The sequence below is a fragment of the Oreochromis niloticus genome, linkage group LG3, assembly GCF_001858045.2.
Source record: "Oreochromis niloticus isolate F11D_XX linkage group LG3, O_niloticus_UMD_NMBU, whole genome shotgun sequence".
Taxonomy (NCBI): domain Eukaryota; kingdom Metazoa; phylum Chordata; class Actinopteri; order Cichliformes; family Cichlidae; genus Oreochromis; species Oreochromis niloticus.
The window spans coordinates 23,308,729-23,332,218 of record NC_031967.2 but is presented as its reverse complement, the minus strand read 5'-3'; the positions used below and the strand labels follow the sequence as shown (position 1 = coordinate 23,332,218).

Here is a 23,490-nt window from a genome sequence, read left to right as displayed (position 1 = left end):
ATGAAATAAATCACAGCTAACCCTTTTTAGCGTCAGGGGCAGAAACGAGCTTCCTCACAATTCTGGAAACCTCACACTTAAAGGAAACACCTTTCTGTCTCACCCTGGCTGGCAGACTCTGCTGGAAGGCGGCTCGTATGGAGAGGCAGCAGTGATGGAAGTTGCGAATGAGCTGTGGGTGAATGGAGCCGCTCAGCTGAGCCACTTCTCTGTGAGTGGGAGCGATGAAGATTCCCTGCACGGTTTCCATCAGGACGTAGTGGAACAAGGTGTTCTCTGCACCCGATGTTAGTCTGTGGCAAACACAGGACCTCAGGTCAAACTGAAGAGAGAGTGTTTTCATCTGGTTCGTTAAAGTAAATGGATAACAGGTCACTTACTTCATGGTGTTGTACATCTCCTCCGTTTCTCTCTCAGTCAGGGTCTTCTTCAGGGTCCCCAGGTAAAAAGGGTTCGGGTGCTTCATCCTGGGTATCTGATAAAAACATATAAAGTGTATCAAAATGTCAAGGTTAAATAAAATCTGCTTTTAATTGGCTTTTAGACAAAAAAAATATTCAACCCACCCTCACTTTTCCTATTTAAAAAGAAATTCTATCAGTGTGCTTTGAATTTGTTTAAAGTGTATTTGGTTGATTCAGTCCATCGACTTCCAGCTTTGTTCCCTATAACTTGCTTTATTTGTGACCAGCTGGCTTGTTTGGGCAAACAATTCGGGCAAGTTTTCTGCATTTTCAATGAAAACACTTTGAGCCAAACCTTGTTCAAAACCTCTGTGTTCAGCACTTTTCCATTTATGTGCAGATTTATTAGAAAATAAATGAGGTATTTCACACCCTGTAACAAATTTAATTCACTGATATTGGCTAACAGATGAAAAAATAAACAGGAACGAATATAAACTCCTTAAAAGTTTACAGATGAACCTTGAAGAGACCTCCGCTGCCTCCGCTCCCATCAGACCCTCCAGACCCCAGCGAGTCCCGACGACCTCCCAGCTTCCTGGCCGAGTCCGGTGTGGAATGCGGACTGAGGCCCGGAGCCGCTGACGAACTGGACCCCGACCCGGCATCCATCTGCCCCTCGCTCCCGCTATCTGACAAGCTCCTCTGCGGGCTGGCCCTCCACGACTTCTCCCCAAACAGGGCGCGAGCTCTGGACCCGGACGAGGAGCCTTTAACGGCACCGGCAAGCTTGCTGAAGACGGGCGAGGAGGAGGCCAAGCTGTCGAGCCGGTCACGAGCTGTGGCAGCAGGGAGGAACCAGTCGGCGCAGGACAGGCAGGGAGCAGGCGGAGCATTCAGACGCTCTTCGATACCTGGCTCCAACACCTCCAGCTGCAGCAGGGTGGCTTTCACCTGGGGGCCAGAACAACACAGAGCTTCAGATTGACGTAAATGATTATGGCAGGAATTTGCCTTCAGATTCAACAAAGCCCACCTGATCAATGTAAACACAATCAGGTCCAGGAGAGCCCAAAGCTGGAGAAGCACAGCCGCCTGCTTCCAACAGTACACACTGCATAAAGTGTCTCTGAGGACAGAGGGAAAACGATATCATGAAGAAGCATCAATACTGGCAGATAACACACACATGGACAGAGACTGAGGAGATGAGGCAGAATTACAGTCATGATAAAAAGCACCCCATGATTCCACAGCTTGTAGAACCACCTTTAGCAGCAACAGCTTGAGGTAGCTGTTTTCTGTCAGACTCTCACATTGATGGATGAATTTTGGCCCACTCTCTGTGTATAATGTTGCTTCAGTTCATTGACCTGTTATTGAGGCTTGCAGGCATTCATCTTTCTTAAGGTCCCAGCACAACATTTATATCAGGCTGGACTTTGACTGGATCACTGTGACAGATTTGCTGCTGTGCTCGGGCTCACTGTTCTGTCGTATTACTCAGTTTAGGCCAAGTTTAAAGCTTCTCAGACGGATGGCCTCACATTTGACTCAAGAATATTTCGGTATACAGAGGAATTCATGGTCGTCTCAAAAACTGCAAGATGCCCAGGTCCTGTGGCTTCAACCCAAACCATCACCTCTCCACCACCGTGCTGACAGCTGTTATGAGGTGTTGTCTGAAGAACATCAACTAGAAGTCTTGTGGTTTGTTCAGATGTAACTTTGCAAACCTAAGCCATGTTGTTATTATGTTTTTAGAGAAAAGAGGCTTTCTCCTGCAAACCCCTGCAAACAAACAGGTAACTGTCATGAACTTTAACATTTAACATGCTAACTGAGAGTCTGAGTCTGAGATGTGGCTCTTGTTTTTTGTTGGTTTTAGTGCAGTTTCTCTCAGCATTGCACCGTCTGACGTGTCTCACGTCCTCTCCTGGGAAGACTGACAACTGCCACGAATGTAAATAATCTTTTTCACTCTACAATGACGGACTTCCAGTTGATTGTCTTCCCTCCTCGGAACTGCGTTAACACACACCAAAACCTCTGCTTTCATACTTGATGATCAGTTAATCAAGTGCATTTGATTAGCAGCACCTGGTTGCTGCTACTACTGCTACTTAATTCCTATGGAAGGTTTTCATAGACATCTTAATTTTGGTTCAGGTGTAATATGTCATGTTTTGTAATTTATCTGAGGTTTCACTTACCTCATTTTAAGAGTAGAATGCTAAGGATCAGATAATATATGCCTAGAACTTAAAGATGATGTACTTCTTCACACAAGGAGGGTGAATTTAAAGAGGGATTAAAGCAGGTTTTGTTTAAACATGATAATTAAATGCTCCTTTTATTTGAAATGAGAAAAGGAGTTTTGTCAAGAAAAAGAATAAATATCAATAAAACAAGTCAGTGATTTCCTTCCCTACCAGCCCCACAATGAGGAGGAAGTGTCGGCCCTCTGGCTGGCTGTAGCCCGGCGTGGCTCCATTAGCCCTCTGCTGGGGAAACACCTCTCTCCAGATGACCAGCTGACCCACACGCTGCTCTGACGCCAGCGGCAGCAGGCAGTAGTGCTGGCAGTACAGACACACGTCCAGCAGGTCCTCCTTAGGCAGGTGGTTGGCGATCAGGTAGGACTGGGAGGGGAGAGATTGGAAACATGAAAGGATAAATTACTGTCTCCCTTATCCTCTCAGTTAATAATTTAACAGCTTAATTAGTTTGTAAATTTGCTGTTGAGCCACAGAACACACTCATCATCCTGTTATCCTGTGTGAAAGGCCACCTTGTGTACACAAAGACTGTTATCTGGACAAGAATAGCTGTGTAGACCGTGGATGCTATCAGATGAGGAAGTAAAAGTATGATAAGGCTGCTGGTGCTGAAGCAGGCATGTGCTTGTTGTGAATATGAAACTTACCTTATAGAACAAACAGGAGCCGAGGATTATATACAGACGCCTCAGGCCGAAAAAATCCTCAGACTGTAAAAGCACATAAAAGGACAAAGAAAGTCACATTTACGGTTGTCTGTGTGACAGTGTTGTGTGAGTGCAAGATTAACTCAGTGGAGCTCAACAGAATGATCATTTAAGTGAAAGCAGTAACAGCCTCACTGCTCCCAGCATCAATAATCCATCTCTAACCTGTTAGCGCTGTGCGTACAAAGGGACAGACCAGACCTCATTAGCTGCTCATTAAAAATACACACAGAGACATGAACGCCCTCCTATAAATAGTCTGACCTTCTCCCTTCCTCTGCTCAAGACAGAAGATAGCTCTCAGCAAACATGCACACGTGCTCAAGAGAAGCCCTTATGATGTTTGTGTGTCTTTGCCCACTTAACCTTTTACCCCTGAAAGCCTGCTGTGAGTAAACCTTGAAGCTCTTTTCTGAACAGAGTGGTTTAATGATGTATAATGAGTGTGAAAACTCGTCATTAAGGGTACACGGGGAGGCCGTTAGACGTTGTCTTTATGAGAAAGAGTTAAACCTCACTGACGTGCAGCTGATTGTAAAGACTGCACAGCTTTATATGTGCAGGAGAGAAGGTATAAATGTGGAAAACTAACATTCCTTACCATTTCTCCAAAATCAGAAGACTCAAAGTCAGACAGAACCGTGTCCACCTCCATCTACAGATGACAACAAACAAACAAAACGCACACACATAAATATTATTAACACTAAAGGTGGCTTAAGCAGTCATTTTAAATGTGCTTTTCCATGAACTCTTACGCTTTATTCCCACCACCCATTGTCATTATGAAGTCCATTAAAATTTAATCAGATTTAATAAATCAATCAAAATCAAGCAGGTATTGTTTGTAATATTCAACACAAGGGGGCACCAGAGCTAAACTAACAAACAAAAGCCACACGTAAGAACAGAAACTTAGAAGAAACTTCACATTCACAGATCCAACAGTGTACCTTGATTTCTGGAGGCAGCGTGAGCCATCGAACCGCCGGCAGTCCGTCCAGGAAGAGAGTCCCTGAGATGTCGGGCGGAGGTGCCGAGGAGGAGCCTTCCCTCAGACGTGAGGGCTGGATGAGCTGCTGGAAGAACAGGCAGAAGAAATGGTCCAACCTGGGAGCGTGGTCCACCTTACAGAACGCACTGTGGGAGGACACAATTAGAAGAAATCTTTTAAAAAAATATATATTTAATTTTATTGTTTAATGATAACATTCATGAAATTGGCAAACATACATAAGCACAAGGTCATCTAGTAATAACAGACATGAGAAAATACAACTGAAAAGATGAAATAAAATTGCATCACTGCACTCACAGTCATGTTCCTTGTAATTAGTCTTTGCAGGCATATGACATAAGCACCTTTTAGATTCATTTATAGAGTTGAAAAACTATAACTCATAAGACATTTAAATTACAGATAAATTACAGATGCACAGACAGAGAGGAAACATCTCTGATTCAAAAATGTGTTGCATTTTGACCAGTCTTTGTCATATAAAATTTCATCTATTTCCTGTATGATTTCTAGCCAGGCGTGCCATGTTTCACACAACCATCATCTGATTACAGCTTTTTTGCTACCCACCATTAGTATTTAAAAAGTATTTATTCTAAGTATTTATCTTTTTCATTGAGTCCAGATGGTAGGTTTCCTAGATTATTACAGTGAAGTCAAAGGCCAACTCCTGAACCAATTATTACATTTTTTTGCTACCAGCTGCCTCAGTAGGAGAACAGCTTTGGAAGAAACCTGCAGATTTATTCCTACACATTGTCCAGTAGTGCTCCTGCTCAGGATGAACAGTTTCTAACACTTTATGTTTGAGGTAAAAAACCTTTACCATGTTCGTCCAAATAAATTGTGGTGTATCAACGTGTCTCACATATATTTATCCAATCTGGATTTTTTGTTAATTTTATATTTGCTTCTTCCTCCCATCTGCACTTAATGTACATAATATACATTTTTCCCTCTTGCAGAGATTTATAGAGTCTGGAAATAAGCTTAAAATGTGTGTTGCACAGCTCTCTCCATCCCCTTTTATATATTACTCAATATGGTTTCTTGACATTTTTTCTCAAGGTCAGGTTTGAACTTTGGCGCTAACAATGAAGGTCAAGGTCAAATGCTTAGACAACCTAAATAATCCTGTCTCCTGAGACTTAGTATATTCAACTGAAGCTTGAAGATGATCCATTAAAAAAAAACTGTGGGCAATATAAAGTTTTTACTTATTTTCACATTTACTGTGGCCTGGTCCTGAGCTGTACCATCTGTGATCTACCATCACACAAAATTTGAAAATAACAGCTAGAAACCTGCTAACAAAGAGAGACAAACAAACAGAAGCGATTACATCCTCCCTACTCCCTCCTTACATACATGGACCTAGAAATGAGTGGAACAGGTCCCCTTTAAAAGAAAAAACACATGCTCAGGAGAAGAAAGTAGATCAAGTTGACAAATTGAGACAATAATGAGTTTGTGGGGAAGGTTTGCACTTTACAGCTAAGACATTTTACTTTGATTTCAGCATATTTTGCATAATGTGGAAAAAATGGCAACCAGAAAGAGGAAGTTCCAACCAGCGCTCAGCAGGACTGAAGGAAAGGCAACAGTGACCAACCTGTCTAAGGAGCCGTACATCACTTTTAGTGTGCGGACTACGTCTCCTACCACGGTCTGCAGATACAGCAGAGGAACCCTGGAGGGAAATGGAAAAAGTCAAGCTTATCAAATATTCGGATTAACAGCCAGCAGCCACAGAGAAAAACATTTTTACGGCAGTGCTTTTTTTTTCTGCTTGTGGGTGTTCTTCAAGAATCGATCCATTATTTCCAGGCGTGAGACGATGACTGGTCGGGGCTGACCCGCTACAAACATAAAGGTGGCTAATGTGACTCATCTCGCCAAGCATTTTACGACCACGTGCTTCTTAAAGAGGCATTCATCTGGCCAACAAAGGACAAAGAGAAGCACATGGTAAAGTTAAAAGCGAGGAGAAGAAAAAAAAAAAGACGGTCCTTTCCGATTGTTTTTACAGATTGTGCTCTTAAATCTTTCCTTCTTTCCAAAAATACTTCATTTCTGGAGCACAGGTCACGCTCGGAGGATTTATTGCCACATCAGTGACAGGGCAGCAATTTAAAAAAGGAAAAAAGATATATGTGAAAAATTACTGTCAAACTTTAACACCTGCCATGTGCTATCAACTTGTGTAATATCTACACAGCATGTCGAATGTGCCTGCAGTTGACCTCACAGTATAAGTGTGTGCGTGTGTGCGTGTGTGTGTGTGTGTGTGTGTGTGTGTAACGCTGCCTCAGGCTACCTCTCAGCAGGAAGGCCGATGACCAGAAGATTGTTGCTTTCTTTCCAGTAGCCAACATGTACCAGATGTTTGCCGAGTAGGAGAGACGAACTGGGAGAGAAAAAGAGGATGGATGAGTATATGAGAGATGGTGAAACGGGTGAAGAGATGACTTAATTTTAATGCAATACAAGAAACACTCTGAGAGCACACACACCTCTGCCAAGGCAGCTCACCCTCTGGGCGGTGATTATTTTAAGGGAACAGTGTTGTAGTTTGTATCTTTGATGTTTTTTAACGTATGTATTAGGTGAGTGAGTTAATCAGTACACCACGGAGCGACCTACTGGGGCGAAGCTACTATAAAAATTAACTGGAAACTTACATTAGAAGTGGCTTCATTGTGACCACATCCAGGTTAATCAGGTTAACCAGGTTAAGAGCGAGACCAGTGGCAGTAAGTGTCTATAAAGGCAGTGAGCTCCAGCTGGACAAAGTATCAGAGCTGTTAGGAATCATAAGCGCACCATGTGTGACAAGAGACCAGTGTCACTGGCAGTACACACAATACAGGAGTTCTCTTTTCCCTTACATGTGAAGATATCGTCCAAAGATTTATATGGCTAAGCGTCATCTGAAATACTGAACAAGAGTAACTATTTTTTGTACCCTAAGAGTACAAAAAATACTCTTTTTTTTATATATTGATCCAAAGATACTGTGTGAGGAGGTAAGAAACCCTGTATGAGGAATAAACCTCATTTTCTGGACATGGTGTTAGAGAAACTACAGACTATGAAACTAAGATGACAAACACTGGAAATTTAAGATTTTCTTCTGTGCGTAGCCCGGATTCAGCACGCTGCAGCACATTTTATCTTTCCTACCTGATGATCCGCCCGCCTGTGACATTCTCCAGCATGTCACACAGAGTGATGAAGATCCCCCTCACTCCTTTCAGCTGGCTGGATGCTTCAGACACAGGGTACTGGTACAAGACTTCCTCCTGCAGACACACACAGGCAGCAGCGTCGCTTAGCATTGAAACAAACTCTATTGTTAAAATTACACATGCTGCACAGAGGGGGAAACAAACTCTGGTTAGTTTTTCAATAGCAGAATGTGAAATATCTGAACTTGGCTGCTACCAAATGCTCTCTGCCATAAATTATGGAGAGAAAAAAAGAAAGAATGGATGAGCCACAACTCAACAATGTCACTTTGGCTCCAAAAAGCAACAAAAATATGTCACTTTAAAGACCAATGTTTCCAAACACATTTAAAATATTTGACTTTCCTGTCCTGGAGGACACACAGGAATTTAATTGTCATTCGTTCTCAGGGACATAGCGGCACACGGTTAATGTTCAGCTAGTTTCTGTACAACTCTTATTCCTGCGACTGCAAAAATCTGCAGGTCCAAAATCTACAGAAAGAGCAGCACAGAATCAGAGCGCTCTGGAGTAGATCCAGGGCATTGTTTGAGTTATTAGTATTCCTCCCAGCACGCTGGCAACTTTAAAGGAGCGGATAAAATCCAAGCCGCCAAGAGGATAAGAGGATGGTGGGTGAGGGGTAAAAACTTTGAATGAACGGCCTCTTATAGCCTTGGCAACCAGAACAAAGGCACAAACGAGTGCCGATGGGAGATATTCACCTTGGGGGCCAAAGCACGCACGGAGAGGCTGCTACAGAACAACCACCACAGAAAGCAACTTCAGCCTGTACACAAGCATCAGCAAAACATCGCACAGCTAAAGCTCAAAAATATCACCACTGAACCTCTCCGGTTTCTCCTAACCTACAATCAAAGGACTTAAAAAATCAAAGTCAGAGTTTAGCGGGTTCGTGCGCAGCACTGTCATTTAGAAAAATCAACCGCTGGCTGATGTGGCTCCAGACAAGCTGTACTCTCTATCACCAGTGCTCTTTAGGTCGAGATAAAAAAAAAAAAAAACAGAAAAGAAAAGAAAAGAAAAGAAAAAAATCTGGCGTGCAGAGACACAAAAAGGAACTGCAGAACAGTGAAGTGCAACCATAAAGGCAACGTCAACCTGCCAGCAGCGTCCACGGGGAAAATGTGATTACAGTGTGGGAGGTGTGGGTCAGCAAAGACTTTGGGATTAACACTTTACTACAAGTGAGCTGTGTCCTACCTACGGGATGTTAAAACAGCACCAAGCACATGGATCTAATTAAAATAGGAAATGTTATTTTGTTTATAGCCCGAGTGGAAGAACAGCTCACTGCTGCTGCAAAGGGAGCGTGGGGCAGGACAGAAAGTTCACGGCATTAAAATGATGGAGAGCACCTCTCGCTTTTCTCTCCACTCTCTAGTTTGGGTTGGTAGCACCCGCAGGCGCTGGACGCTGTCCAGAGTAGTAGCTTTCTGAAGTGTCTGACTCACATCAGAGAAATTCAGAAGAGAAGAGAAGCTCACCACTCCCAATCTTGGGGTTTCCTACACAGCTAAGCCCATTCTCAATACTCAATTATCAGAGTGCCCTTTGTCAGAATGTGGATAATTAAATCAGTCTGTTCAGCACAGCTCAGTGTCTTAAATTGAGTTTTATAGAGTTTGCTCCGAGTCATGAGAGCCTTTGACCACAAAAGTCACGATCAGATTTCCCCAAAAACCAATTTACTCTCCAAAGGAATGGGAAAATATGTGGTCATCCGGGATTTGGATATCAACAGCGGCCTTTAGGTTTCTGTTTATTCTGCCAGTTTCAGTTAGGTCAAACCTATCAGCAGTATTTAAGGTCTGAAGGTGGCTTTCTCTTTTAACAGCTCCCTACATGTTGTTCTTTAATAGCAGCCTGTTTTCAGTGGAGGACCTCCAGGAACCTTTTGCAGAGAAACACAGGAACTCTGCTTGTAATTCAACTGGAAGACCCAAAGTCTAAATGTAGCTCTTTGGCTAATAACTCCTTCAAATCGTAGCTTTAGTGCTTTGGTGACAGTACTTATAACCACTGTGGAGTCAGCAGCACTGCCTTTTTTCCCAGCAAACACTTTTTTCTTTAGAGCTCTTCGTTATAACTTTAAATACTAGCTATAAATGAGCTCGAGCATGCATTTAATGACCTCTGGATTAATAATCACGTTTCGTTTTTGTGAAACAGAAGCACCAGAGACTTTGACAGAAAACTAGATGAATAAGAAAGAAAACAATTGTTATTTTTTTATTTGTTTATCCTTTTGGGATTCAATGTAGTCTTTAAAGGCAAAAATGTTTTAACATTTTGCCAACAAAAATGTCTCAAAGCCAATGCTTTATCTTTAATAATATCCTAGATTTTGCTAAACCTCAGTACTGGTGGCTAGCATGGTTGCATAGACATAACTGGGGAAGGATACAAAAATTCCCCAAAATACTTTAAGTTTTCTTTCACCCAACATTAAGCTACTGGTTTACACTTATGCTGGATGTCAGTCAAAATTAAACAGACAAACAAAAACAGGTACTGCAAAGTTGTATAGCTACTGTTTCAAAATAGGACATGTCAGCAGATATTTCCCATCCACTTCCCAAATGTTTCATTACAAAATAAGCAGTTTTATTTTTTTTTCCTATACCTACATAAAGCAGTAAACCTGGTATCACTGCAATGAGCATTCAAAGTTAAAGTACCAAATAATTATATACTGTATAGCTCACTGCAGAGTAGCCATGTGGTTATTAATTCAAACATTTAAATAGTTTATTAGTAATGTTGACAGGCTCACTTAATAGGCTGGGTCACCTTCATTATATAACTCAAATATGTTTTGAACCTGGACTTTAAGTTTGTGAAGGCGCTTCACCTTTTATCCAAGAAGCTTCTTCAAAAAGATGATGAGAACCAGGTACTTAAACCCTAATGGGGGTTGTTCCTTTTGGAGGTGGTGGCTGACTCACTATTGATCGCAGCAGGATAACACACCATGCCACGAGGCTCAGATCCTCTCAAACTGGTTTCAAGAACATGACAGTGAGCTCACAGTAGTGCACACAGTCACCAGATTTCAATCCAGTAGAGCAGTAGATTGTCATCGTGGATGTGGAGTGAACAAATGTGCAGCAACTGTGTGATGCTGTCATGTCAATAAGGACCAAAATCTCTGAGGAATGTTTCCAGCACCTTGTTGAATCTGTGCCATTAAGAATTAAGGAACCTCTGAAGGCAAAAGACAGTCCAAACCCATTCAGTACTAGTGTAGGTCTTTAAGTATGATTTATGGCTCCATGTCTGTCTGTGTAACTATTGAGCTACAAACAGAATATTGAGCAGGAAGATTACTGAGTCACGTTCATGCACAACCCTCCAAAAAGGCAACAGCATGTCTGCCATCTGGAATAAGATATCCGTATGGTTAAATACTGACTGGTTGAAAAGCTGGCTCAAACAGGAAAAGAAGCCACATTGGACTTTGTGATGGTGAGAAATAAGCAAAGCAAAAAACAATGAAGATCAGAGAAACACAGAGAACAAGCACAAACAATGTCTGCACTGGAGACTTTTCTCTGTTTTTAAACACTTGAGTTTCATTTAACTTCAAAGAAATTCTTTGTCTATAAAACTTGCAATTCTCTGTGACATGGCAAACTTAAAGGATCAACAACAGCACAAACATGAACAAGAGTGAGACTGCAGACTGCTGCAAAGCTCGGCGCCGCACCAACGCAGTACAAAGATTTCATTAAATGAACTTTAAAGACTGTTCATCGTAGCATTTTCATTGTCTAACCTCCTCCTGTGGCGATGTGGAGTCCAGTTTGAGTGACAGGTACATGACGATATGAGGGATGTGCGATATGGACATCTGAAGTTCGGCTGTGTCCTCGCCCCACAGCAGGCGCACCAGCTGGCTGACTGGAGGAGAGGTCTTTGTCCTACGGATCAGGGAAGCATCGCCAGTGCTGACCCGGTCCAACGGAGCCACGGTCTCCAAGGTCAGCCTCACCTGGAGGAGGAACACATGAGGAAAATCAGAGAAAGACTATGGAGGAATAGTTCAATAGTGTCAAGGAACAGACCGAGAGACAAAGAAGAAAATCAGCCATTCTTTTACAATATCACTTCATCAGTCTGCCTGCCAGGGCCTCTCAGAGATTTCATTCATTTCTAAAAATTCTGCAAGTCACTGCGTCTCCACTTGATTATACTTGGCGAGGTATGCATGTGTGCCATGCTTCCAAAAGATGGGAAAAAAGAAAAAAACCTTCAATCATTACACATTCACTAAGGAGAAAAGTGAAAAGCGGGACGGCGACTGTCAAAGAGAAAGTGACACTGACATCTAGGCCTAACCGCAGCATAACACATAGCAGAGATCGGTGCGGTTGTGTGTGTGTTTGACTAAAATTAAAACCAGACTGCTTCACAAGGCCGAGGAACAGCGCTGAGGCAGTGGACGGCACTGGTGCTCTCATTCATGCAGCAGTTTTACTTTCCATCCACAGTCCTCCATTTCACATTGTCATTCATAGAAAGTCGCAGTGGAAACAGACACAGAGCCGCATGGAAATCGGACCATCACGCACATGGAAACACATGTGTCCGAGACGCACAGAAGGATGAGAAACTGCAACTCTGCGGTGTCTCTGTTTAAACAATTTGTCAGACCTACATTTAAGTGTGATTATAGCCGGAGTCAGAGACTGCCTGTTGACCTCACAGATTAGGACACGATAGACGAGTCTGGAGACAGATGAATTAAAATCATCGTGCTGGAGTTTTGATTAAAGAAGATCTGTATTTATTTAATCCAACTTTTAGTTAGGACCTGTGATTAGCTGCTTTCTCCATTTCAAGAGAGCCTCTTTTATGCACATACAGATTAGAAACACACCAAAAATGAATCAACACAAAGAAAGACTGTGTGGACGTATATGCGCTCATACACAAACACTGAATTAAAGAATCGTTCAGACTGAAGTTAGTGCTGACGGCTCACGGTAAAGACACGCTATAGCGGCATACCTGCTCACACGCTGTGTTGACTCTGGGCTGAAAGCTGTCAGCACCACAGAGGCCAATTATGGAGCTAAGCTGATGCTAATTCAAGTAAACCAGAGCCAGAGTCCAGATGTGAGAGGGAACAGCTGGTTAACATAATGTGTGTAAGAGTTGCTCAGGAAGAGCTGGATGAATAAAGCTTTACCTTCTTCCTTCCTTTAACAATTTGAAGCAGGCCTCTTGAGCTTTTCCTTATTTTCTGTCAGTGGTTATACAACATTGGATCATAGTGGTCATATTAAACGTGGTCAAATTTCAAATACTGAGCTGTGTGTGTGCAAAAGAACTCAGAGTGCTTTAAACAGTGAGTTTCACACATTTTTTTCTTCAAATCTTTAATCTGTATGATGTGATATAGAAACCATATCACTATCATGTTCATCAGAGCACATAGTCTGTGAGCGCAGAAGCCCCGCCCACATACCATTCAAACCTTCTGTTTTTGAGGTACAACCAATCAAAACAAAGCTGAGTTAAAAGCAGGACACAAAAAATGTTGTGGATATTATTAAAGATGATACACTGAAACTAATAAGTTAGTCTTTTCACAACTTATTAAAAGACTGTTTAATCTACGAAAATAAAAGTAATAGAAGAAGAGTGACAGCAACATTTAGGGTGTGTTGTTCAGTTTGCTATAATGCCAAGACCTAAAGACCTTTTAGGGGGAAAAGGACATGGAAAAAAAGATATTTAAATTATTTAAAAAAAAAATATTTCACTCCAAGGAAAATTACCTACAAGTGGCAGAGAATTTAAAGGGCTGGTAGCCCACGCAAGTTTAATCCAACACCAAACCCATGTTAAAATACGTCTCCAAGAACTCCCTAATTTCATTAGAGGACCTGTAGGTAACTCTTGATGTCAAAGTGCATCTATGATCAGAAAGGGACTGCACAAATTTACCGAATTTAAATTTAACCTACATGGGAGGTGTGCCAGGAAAAAGACTTTGTACTCCAAAAAGAGCAATAGAGCAAAACTATAACTTGAACAAAAAAAACAACCATCTGGGTGAACCCTGGCTTTTTATAATAATGTGCTCTAGACAGACGGGTCAGAGTTACAGACGGATGGACACACAGATCAGAGTTAGTATTACCAGACGTCTTTAGAGCAGACAGTTCTTCAGGAGAAGATGCTCATACCAAATGTGAAGCATGGTGGTGGAAATATTAGAGTCTGGGGTTACTTCACTGCCTCGGGGACTAGAAAATATGCCATCACTCATTCGAATGCGAAATCTGCATCATATCAAACAGATTTATGACACAGAGAGGCAATCTGTGTTAAAGCAGAAGCTGAGCTGGAAGAAGACCACAGCTATGGTTTGTGGAAGGCTCTGTCACAGAAGCACAGGGTTTGAACTGTACTGAAATGCTGGAGGGGAATTTGAAACAGGCAATTAAACAGGACAGGACTCAGCTGTACACCTACACCCAAGGAAAGAAAGGCCCTTTTTTGAGCATGCTAATGTTCACATTCTGGACAGAGAGGATATATGGTTTGAGAGATGAATAAAGGAGGCCACCTACGTACACTGTCACTGACCATCGGTGAACAGACGTGGTAGCCTATGACACCAGCTAACTGCCACCTATATAGCAAATCCATGAGAACTTACATGGTGAGCTACAACCACTACAGCTTCCTGACCTTTCATGCAATCAACATTCAACAAGGTGACATGGGGAGACAACAGCTTGTTGGGCTAAACTACACAATATTAGCCTCCGAGACCAAAGATGTACTTCATTCTTCATTTTTACACACACAAATATTATATATAATGAATCTTTTGTAAAACCGATTGAAGAAAAAGACATTTCCTTTATGTGGTTGTGTTAAACTATGTCACCTTTATATGAGGATTAAACCCAAAAATTAACGATTCAGTTAGCGTTGGTATTTGAGATATCTTCAGCTAAAAAAGTCAGGTTCTCACCACATCACATTTTATTTAGTATTTCAACCCGTGAGCGCCAGTGAGACTTTAGCGTGGCACAAAGAGGCAAAGCAGAGTATTGCTTAAAATCCTGTGTTTAACCAAGTATAAATTTATGGGATATTTTTAGACCAGCTCAATTTCTTTTGTTTTAACTCAAGATTTTTGTTTATCAGAAACTCAACTCATGATATCCAAATGAATAGTAAATTAAAAGCCTTATAAATACCATATGGGCAGGGCACTTATATTTTTTTAAGCTGGTATGTTTATTTGACCATCTGACATAAAAAAAGATATATTAATTTGCATGTGTTTTCATTTTTGTGCAATTTATTCATCATATTTTGTTTACCTTAAACAAAAACCTACAACACATCTATGTATCTATAAATCACACTGATGATGTAGAGCAGCGGTCCCCAAGCCCCCGGCCACGATTGGTACTGGTCCATGAGTCGTTTGGTACAGGGCCTCGAGAGTTGAGGATCAGGTGTGAAATTTATGGTTTCCAGGGTTTTTACTGTTAACTCGGTCTTTTCCGGTGTTGTAGTTTTGTGTCTTATTTTGAAAGAAATATTTACGCGTTACCATAGCGACCAGAGAGCATTAAGGGGCAGAGAGGAGGATGTTACTCTCAATGTTGTCAGCTTAAAAGTTATTAAGCTGACATTAACTGAAGCAATATGGTTGTGCTTGTATGCTGTTTATCTCATGTCCAAGGTGAGCACCCTATGCAGTGAACCAAGCTGCTTTAAGTAGTTTTTTTCTAAGTAAAGTGTTTGCAGGAAAAGCAGAAAGGCGAAGAGAACAGAGCTGAGACTTAACCTCAACCCACAGTGAGTAAGTTTTAACCACTACATCTTCACTGTCACTAGTCACACCAAGACTACAATCTGGTTGTGAAACACAGAATGTGAACTATGCCATTTATTGCACACTGTAGAACCGCTCACACTGATTTATGCAGTTTTCAAAAGAAGAAGAAAAACTCAATCTGGAGTTAAAAAGTTAACACAGGCATTGTTTGCTCGGAGAAGTAAATAATAAGCCGATGCAGACTTTCCAAAGGTATAAATCTGCATTTATTTCTCCCAACTTTAGACTACATGGAGCCTACCCAATATATTTTAGAAAAAAGATCAAATTACCTGGTCAAAATGTTGAAATCGTATTTCTTTAAACCAGCGAGTGCTCCCAGAGAACTCTCCAAGGCCTGTCAGCACTAACCACAGGCCACCCGCCTCTCCAGCAGGCGCCTACATCTGGGAGCTCGGCCATTTGAGCCAATTTAAGGGTATTATTAAAGAAGAAGTTAGCGCTGGAGACACACCATCTGATCTACCTTTCAAACTCAGTGCTGCAAAATGACTTCTAAAAGCTGTAAAAAAGAAAAAAGTTAATTTAATGACAGCATATCTTTAATTATTTTGGGTGCACAGATGATGAAAGCGGTAAGTTCTGAGCTGCGGACATCAAATTGAAATGACATGAAAAATAAGGGTGTACCAAAGTTTGAAAGGGGCTGAGCATAAATTGGGGAAATCTCTGAGTAAAGAGGCCGAGTGGGCTAACTGCAGCACTTTCTCTCATCATAAATAATAAGGATGTGGTTAGACTGGAGTGTGCTCTTGCTAGAATTCCAGTCTGTTGATGTCAGTCATTTACCGCTCATTCATGGATGGACACACACATGCAGGCACAAAGGAGAAGCTGTAGTTCATTCAGGGTTGGTAAAGGCCACGGTGGACTGACTTTAATACTAATATTTGTCCCTTCAAACTTAATAACTACTGTCTGTGTTCCATTTGGCAGGGTCGGCGCACAAAAACACTCTATCCTCCAACAAACACACACACACACCAAACAATGATTCTGTCAGCAGTACAGCTCTATTTCAAGTTTCTGAAAGTCATCACGGTGCCTGAGGAGCTGCGCATTTTTCCCCAAAAATCTCTCTCGCTCTTCCCCTACGATGTAATTTAGTTTCCGACTACAACTTCTAATCAGCTGAGCTTTCAGCCTCAACAGCTTCCTGTGGCACCAAAAAATAGTCACACCGCCGTCCCGTGCATCCGCCATGTTCGCCATCAACCCTGCGTACACTCTGTCATTTGCAAATTCCTTCTTTTTGATGGTCTGCTTTTTGGTGAAAATGCACATCTGAGACGCAGACTGTGGGTTGTTGTTTTTTTTTTCTTTGCTGACGATCAAAGGATCATTGAGGGCTTTCTAAACAGTGCTGGCTTATGCTTTTTTACTCACAATTTAGCAGCTCGGCAAGACCGCTGCGTTTTAAAGCAATTTGATCTGTATCTGCATTCGACGACTGCTGCTCATGACAGGCAGCGGGATCTTAAAACATTAACTCTTTAGGACTTGGAGCCATTTTTATACAAAAGGCTCAAAAGTAATTGGACGACTGATGAGCAGCTTCATCACCAGGTAAGGCCAGTTCCCAAGTACACGGGAAAAACAACCCAAGAGTTTGTCATGGTAAAGAAATGGGATATTCTTCAACCCAATAGAGCATAACTGTTACTGAAAATCAAACATAAGGCAGAGAGACCCAAAAACAAGGAGCAACTTAAGGTGGAAATACAGCATTTGGTGAAGTTCACGGGTTCTATACTTTAGACTGCAAAGGAATTCAATCAAAGTGTAAAAATGTATTACTTATATTTAAATTATGTTCATCTTTACCATTAATGTTGAGCCTGTGTTTACAAAAGAATGCCAGTAATTTGTAAACAGTTAGTGGAAAACTAGTTTAAAAAGATAAGCTGAAAGTCTGCACTTCTTCATTAAAATCCACCATGGTAGTTCACAGAGGCACAACTACAAAACAAAAAAACATGTCACTTTGGAGCTAACTGTTAACAGAGGCTGAGAATACAAACTCCCTTTGACTTGCTGTGTCAAATAAAAAAAAAGAAGCCATAAATTAATGCTGCTACAGGTAATCCAGGTACTCCGGAGCTATCATCAACTCCCCATGTCAGCTTTATCCAGATCTGGAAATCATCACTGACTACACCATCAGCATGTCACCAATTTCAAACACCAGCAGAAAAAGTGATTTTGGCAGCTTCACACACACACTGACCTGCGTTGGTCCCGGGATGCAGGAGAGAACCCTCTCGATATTCTCTGAGGTCACGTCGACATCGTCTACAGCTACGAGCACATCGCCTGAGCAAAACATGCAGAAAATATATATTTATCAAGTAAACTGGCTCAATCAGGACAAAAGCAGCAAGTTTTAACAAATACACTGTCATCATACAGAAAGACAGACATGCCGTGTATATTAGGACTGAGACATACAGTGAGAGTTAGAAAGCATCTGGTAGATATACAAAACAGATTTCTTTAATGTAACCATAACAAGGAAATGTATTTTCATTTTTTTAAGCCAACCCCTTTCCTGTAAAAACTAATCATATGCAACTGCGATCTGCTATTAAACCCACTGCTGTTTGTATTCGGCAAAGAACTTCACCTGCTCGTGTGCAGGGAAGCGCTCCACCGTCTCAGTAACGGAGCTATTTCAGGTATTTAAGCAGTCTAATTGTTCAAACATGTAGCTGCACTGCATAAAAGCTCCTCTAAACCGTAACTGATGTGGGTAGTCATTTGTGGTGAAGCACAACTGGCATTCCTCTGTTTGCTGGTAAAACAAAAAAAAAGATTAGTCCTTCAAGAAGAAAATCACTTCAGAGATGCTTAGCTTTCAGACAGACAGGACCACATCTGACCGCACAAAGTCCCAGTCACTCTGCAAATCTGCAGTAAAAGCTTCATTTAAGGCGGAGGATCGTAAAGGTTTAGAGCTGGTCATAAATAACGGTTTTCTTCAAAGTAGATGAATTAGGTTTAAGGCATTTCTTGCTAATCTTCCAATCTTCTAATGATATTCTACATTTTCCTGATCATTGGTATCATTATTATTATTTTTATTTTTACAGATTTACAATAAAAATAATTAATTTGCATTTTGCTGATTTGGCTCTAATGCAGCCAAATCTCTCTTTGCAGTCGCCACTCTGCAGTCTAGAGCAATATCTCACCTACACCCGCTATCTGATTGGTTACATGACAAGAGTAAAAGGCCATCACACAAGTGCATTCAGTCTGAAGCAGCTCCTGAGATCTGACAGAGCTGCGGTTTGAAAGTAAAGCAGCAGTTATGGCTGGAGTCGCGATAAACATCGCAGTCCTCTCGGCTGAAGTTACAGGACCACAACTGTTCTCGATTTCATTGGTGACAAGCACGCATAGTTTCACAGTTACTGTAAAATGTTAACAGAGGCTTTTTGAAGTGACAACACAAACAAGTATGTGAGGACTTGATCATAAGAAATTTGGCTCTGGTAAGAAAACTGAACGTGATTATCTCCTCCTAAAAAACTGAGATAAGTCGATTCCTAGTTTGTTCTCCTCTTGGATCTTCGCTAGAGAGGGGATATCCCTAACATGTCATGCAACAACCAAGAGCCCCACCCACAAGCCTTGTGCCTGTGAAGGGCAACCAATCAGAAGAAAGCTAAGCTGAAACCTTTTTGTTTCAAGCAGACAATAAACTGAGTGACTCCACCAAGGCCCGGGATAAGAGAAATAAGGATGTTTTTTTTTTAAACTGTGAATCATGCAAAGCTACTCTGACAGAATACATGAATAAAAATATGGAACTGAATAAATTTCTTTAAACAGGGCAGATAGGTCAGTGTGCTCCAGACAGATTTATACTGCTTACTAGCACTATGGTTTCAACACACTTGGCTACTAACTGCACTGCAAGAAGCAGACTTAAATAAATAAGATATGACAAACTTAGGTTACTTTGTTTACTATGATAACGATGATAACAACAAGCCAATTAACAAATCCTAAGAAATGAACTTTATTTATAAACTTCATTTAGATACAGGTCACATCCCCATTTGATTCTAATTGGCTAATTTAAAATAAAACAAATTATTAAACAGAAGGCAAACAGTGTGCAGACTTTTCTCTTCTCCCTAAGATTTTACTTGTGTTGCATGCTAGAGTCATCATTTAGGCTTTGCTTAGGCGATTATTAAAAAAAAAAAAATCTGTGCGCAGTCACTATGGCTATGTCGTCATAATTACAGCCCGTGCTTTGGCAGGGCACTTGTGTGGTGTGGAAATTGATGTGTCAGTACTAGAACACGACTCCACTAAAGCCTGACCAATCTAGGGTTTTAAAAACCGACACCGATATTTGGTGATTTTTTAAATCCCAAACACTGGCTGTAATTTTTTTCTCCTATCTCTTCGTTACTTTTTAAATTTTCATCTTTATCAGTACTAAAACTGGCAAACAACTAATATCTAGACTCTGCTGATGATCGTTACAGAATCCTAATGGCTACATACCTACTTTTTTCCTCACTTGTGAAGGTAGGAGTTTATTTCTGAGGATGGCACAAGCGCCTCCGCAAACAGTTTTGTTACAATTAAGTGATTAACTTCTATCCAAATACTTTTTTTTCTCAGAAGTATAAGCTTTGAAGTAACAAATATATCCCTCACTGATAAAACCAGCTGACTGTTGGATTTATGTTCTTACCAATTAGGATTTGGCCACATTTGATGGCTGGACTGTTTGGTATTAATCCATGAACAGTCAGTCTTTCCTCCCGTGTGAGCACTGCAGGGTCTTCCTGACCTCTGCTCCAGGCAGGGCGATGCACCACACCCAGCAGTGCTTCCAGCAGTCCTCCGCCATCACACAGAGGGGTCGAAGAACCTCCTAAACGTTTAGGATTGAGGTAGACACACACCTCCTTCAGCTGCTGCTGCTGAACAGTCACACCCTGCCTTTGGCCTTGCTGGTTCTTCAGGATTGATGCCGGAGGCGATGAGCTGTCTTTACACCCATCCTTCCCTCCTCTACGCTGTGAGGGCCACCGTTTCCTCCTCAGGATCCTAGCCAGCTTTTTAAGCGTGGGCTCACCCTTTGCCCGGGAGCCGCAGCGCTGCTTCTTGTTTTGCTCTGTGATGATCTCTGCCTCCTTTTCACTGAAGCGAACATGATTGGTGGATACACCTTGATTCACTTGCTGGGCCAACGCGGCCTCCTCTTCGCCCTCGCTCAACTCGAGGTAGAAGAGCTCGCCGTTCTTCTGAATGTCGTCCAGCCATTCTGGTTCCAGGTCACTGAGAGAAAGCAGAGGATTTAAGCCTTACATACTGTTCATATTCACTGTATGGTTCCAAGAATTCCCTCATAATAAGTGTCTACAACAAATTTTGAACTGCAGCTCAATTTAGAATGCATAAATGGCATGTCTGCCATTAATAAATGGAGGATTAATCATGAATTAATGCTTCAGAGAGCAGGGAGAGTGTATTTTTTAGGTTTTACAACACTCGTTTTTGCAGAAAAGCATCCATTATTACACAATATCAGGTCCTGTTTTACCTAAATGTTTCCCACACTTACTGAAATGCCAGCTCAGGTGGCTTTAAATTCTATTATATCATATGATTATAATCTCCAACCCCTCTTTGATCTCTGTTTTAATCTCAGTTAGCTCAAAATAAATGGATTCTAACTTCTTTATTACCAGATTATTTTTTATTAGTGCCAACAAATAGGTATGTAAATGACTTGCACTTATATAACACTTTTCTACTCATAATGACCACTGAAAGCTTGTTTTAGTGGGTTACACTTTAACCATATATTTATATAGCACTTTCTAAACTTCACACAGAAAGACACCAGCCAGGATTCAAACTAGGAACCTAGGCGACAGTGCAAACTACTCCAACACTGTGCCACCCTTTAATACGATCTCATATTTCTGTTAAGCCAACATCTGACCTCTGTGTGACCTCTGTTCCTATCGTGCACCACATATAATCACTATTTCAGTGTTTGAATATTCCCCCCTGATCCCTAAAAGGCCAGCAGTAGTCTCTGTAGGAATCTAGGCAGATTTGGTGGAAATACAGAGAGTTCCTGTAACAGTGTCAAGGTCTCCATTGAACTCTGTCACCACTGCCCCTTAAAAAAATACACACAAACATGGCATGGACAACTTGACAGTTCCTACATTTTCTTAACCCAACATTTTCATTGATTTGATGCAATGAAAACACAAATCTCAGCATCAAATATCAAAACAGGTCAAATTTGATCCAAACAGCGCATACAAGTTAAAGATGAAGACAGCTTTTTTTCTGATCGAAATGTTGCACTTTTGCTTGTTTCTGGGGGGTTTTCTGAGTGAACTGTACAACAAATATCAAAACTCCTAAAATATGTCAATGTCTACCATGTGCATGCTGTAAAAACAGAACAGAGAAAAACACCATATGTACAAACACCATATGTAAAAGAGTTGGAGCTATTTTTGCCTCGGGTCTTTCTCCTTTTAACTTTAAGAAGCTGCGGTAAGTAGCTTTGACACGGCATCCATAAATTTACTAAGAAAGCATGTAATTATTTATGAAGGTTTACCTCCCAAGTTGAAAACACTGCCCAAAGCTATGAAAAGCATAAGGGAGGAGACGGAAACTGCGGACACCCGCTTTCTGACAACCTAGCAGTAATTCCACTCAAAAACAACATTTATCTGGACGTGTAAAATGAACAGACAGGTGAAACGTTTCTAGTCTCTGACACATAGTGTGTCCTTACTCTGAGGAGTCGGAGCTGCTGAAACTCGATGCTGTGGATCCACCGTCACTACCTCCGTCGCTCTGGGCTGCCTCTTCGTCCGTGTGGCGGCCGGAGATACTTTTCCCGGCACAGTGGCGGGGATTCGCGGTGGCCATCGGTTTATGAACGGCTTAGTTCACCAAAAAGCGCGGAGAAACAGAGGAACTTTCACCAAAACAAGCACCGACATCCACTCGCCATGTTGTAAGCAGTAGCGAGCGCTTTGGTGTGGTCACGTGATACGTGAGTGCCGAATTTTATTGGTGGATAGCACAGTTGCCCCTGACAACGCTGAAGCTTTTGCTTTTTGCTAGCAGCTTTCCTGCTGAAGTTTTCTGTTAAAATAGTGTCTTCCCTCAAGCACGCCGCCAATTATTAACAACATAAGTATATCACGAGACGTTATAACGGGTCGGGGATACGGTTTACTTCATGTTTAGGTACATAACACACTTAACGGTTTATTTGGCACCGTGAAGCTATTTCCCATAAAATAACGCAGCAAGCACACAGACAACAGCTCAAACCTATTAAACGTACGATGAGTAATAATTCAGTTTAACAGCTAATGATTTATATATTTTAAATTTTAAAAATCCAGTAAAGAAATTTAAACAATATGGAGCCTAAAGTAGCCTATATCAAATATGACGGGTATAGGCTTTTATTTTGTTAATTTGCACTTTTATTTTGATGCCCGGTGTCTCCACCTCCCTTGCATGAGGTTTTTTAAATCCCCTCAGGATTTCAGCAAAGCTTTGGCAAAGTGTCTCTGAGCAAATGAAAGCACGGGACGTCGCGTTTGTAGAAAAATAAATAAATAAATAAAGTGCGTAAATGCTCCGTATGCTCACTGAGGGTAAAGTGAAGTTTAGACTGACCTGTAAAGGAGAACACTGCGGATGGAGTCAAAGTCCTCCAGGTTCTTAGAGAATGAACCTCCATCTATGGAAACGTTGAACATCATTTATGTTTCATGTTTCCGCCGGGACGAGCCTGTCCGATAAAAGAAGAAGACTCCCGAAGGGAAATCTTTTAAAACTTTTATTAGTCCTCCTGATGGATGCCTCTCCTCCGTCCTGAAGTTTCTGACTGCCCGATCAGCAGCGTGCAACCCAAACTGCGTCTGAGCCCAGACAGGATCCT

General features: G+C 41.5%; 1 protein-coding gene across 2 annotated transcripts in view; it reads right to left on the bottom strand.

Moving 5' to 3' along the window:
• intu (inturned planar cell polarity protein) overlaps window positions 1-23,490 on the bottom strand; it is a 26,166-nt gene extending 2,676 nt beyond the window's left edge. The window contains exons 1-15 of one of the 2 annotated variants that reach the window (XM_005453152.4): window positions 23,226-23,490; window positions 20,245-20,834; window positions 17,758-17,843; window positions 11,436-11,651; window positions 7,592-7,710; window positions 6,726-6,815; window positions 6,021-6,098; window positions 4,344-4,530; window positions 3,992-4,045; window positions 3,331-3,393; window positions 2,837-3,046; window positions 1,441-1,533; window positions 927-1,358; window positions 381-475; window positions 104-293 (exon numbers count right to left, since the gene is read on the bottom strand). In XM_005453152.4, coding sequence (XP_005453209.1) covers window positions 104-293; window positions 381-475; window positions 927-1,358; window positions 1,441-1,533; window positions 2,837-3,046; window positions 3,331-3,393; window positions 3,992-4,045; window positions 4,344-4,530; window positions 6,021-6,098; window positions 6,726-6,815; window positions 7,592-7,710; window positions 11,436-11,651; window positions 17,758-17,843; window positions 20,245-20,834; window positions 23,226-23,311 — 2,589 coding nt within the window. In that variant the 5' untranslated portion in view covers window positions 23,312-23,490. Of the gene's footprint in view, window positions 1-103; window positions 294-380; window positions 476-926; window positions 1,359-1,440; window positions 1,534-2,836; window positions 3,047-3,330; window positions 3,394-3,991; window positions 4,046-4,343; window positions 4,531-6,020; window positions 6,099-6,725; window positions 6,816-7,591; window positions 7,711-11,435; window positions 11,652-17,757; window positions 17,844-20,244; window positions 20,835-22,323; window positions 22,601-23,225 lie in introns of those variants that run through there. The other variant, XM_003447590.5, reaches the window with a different exon arrangement.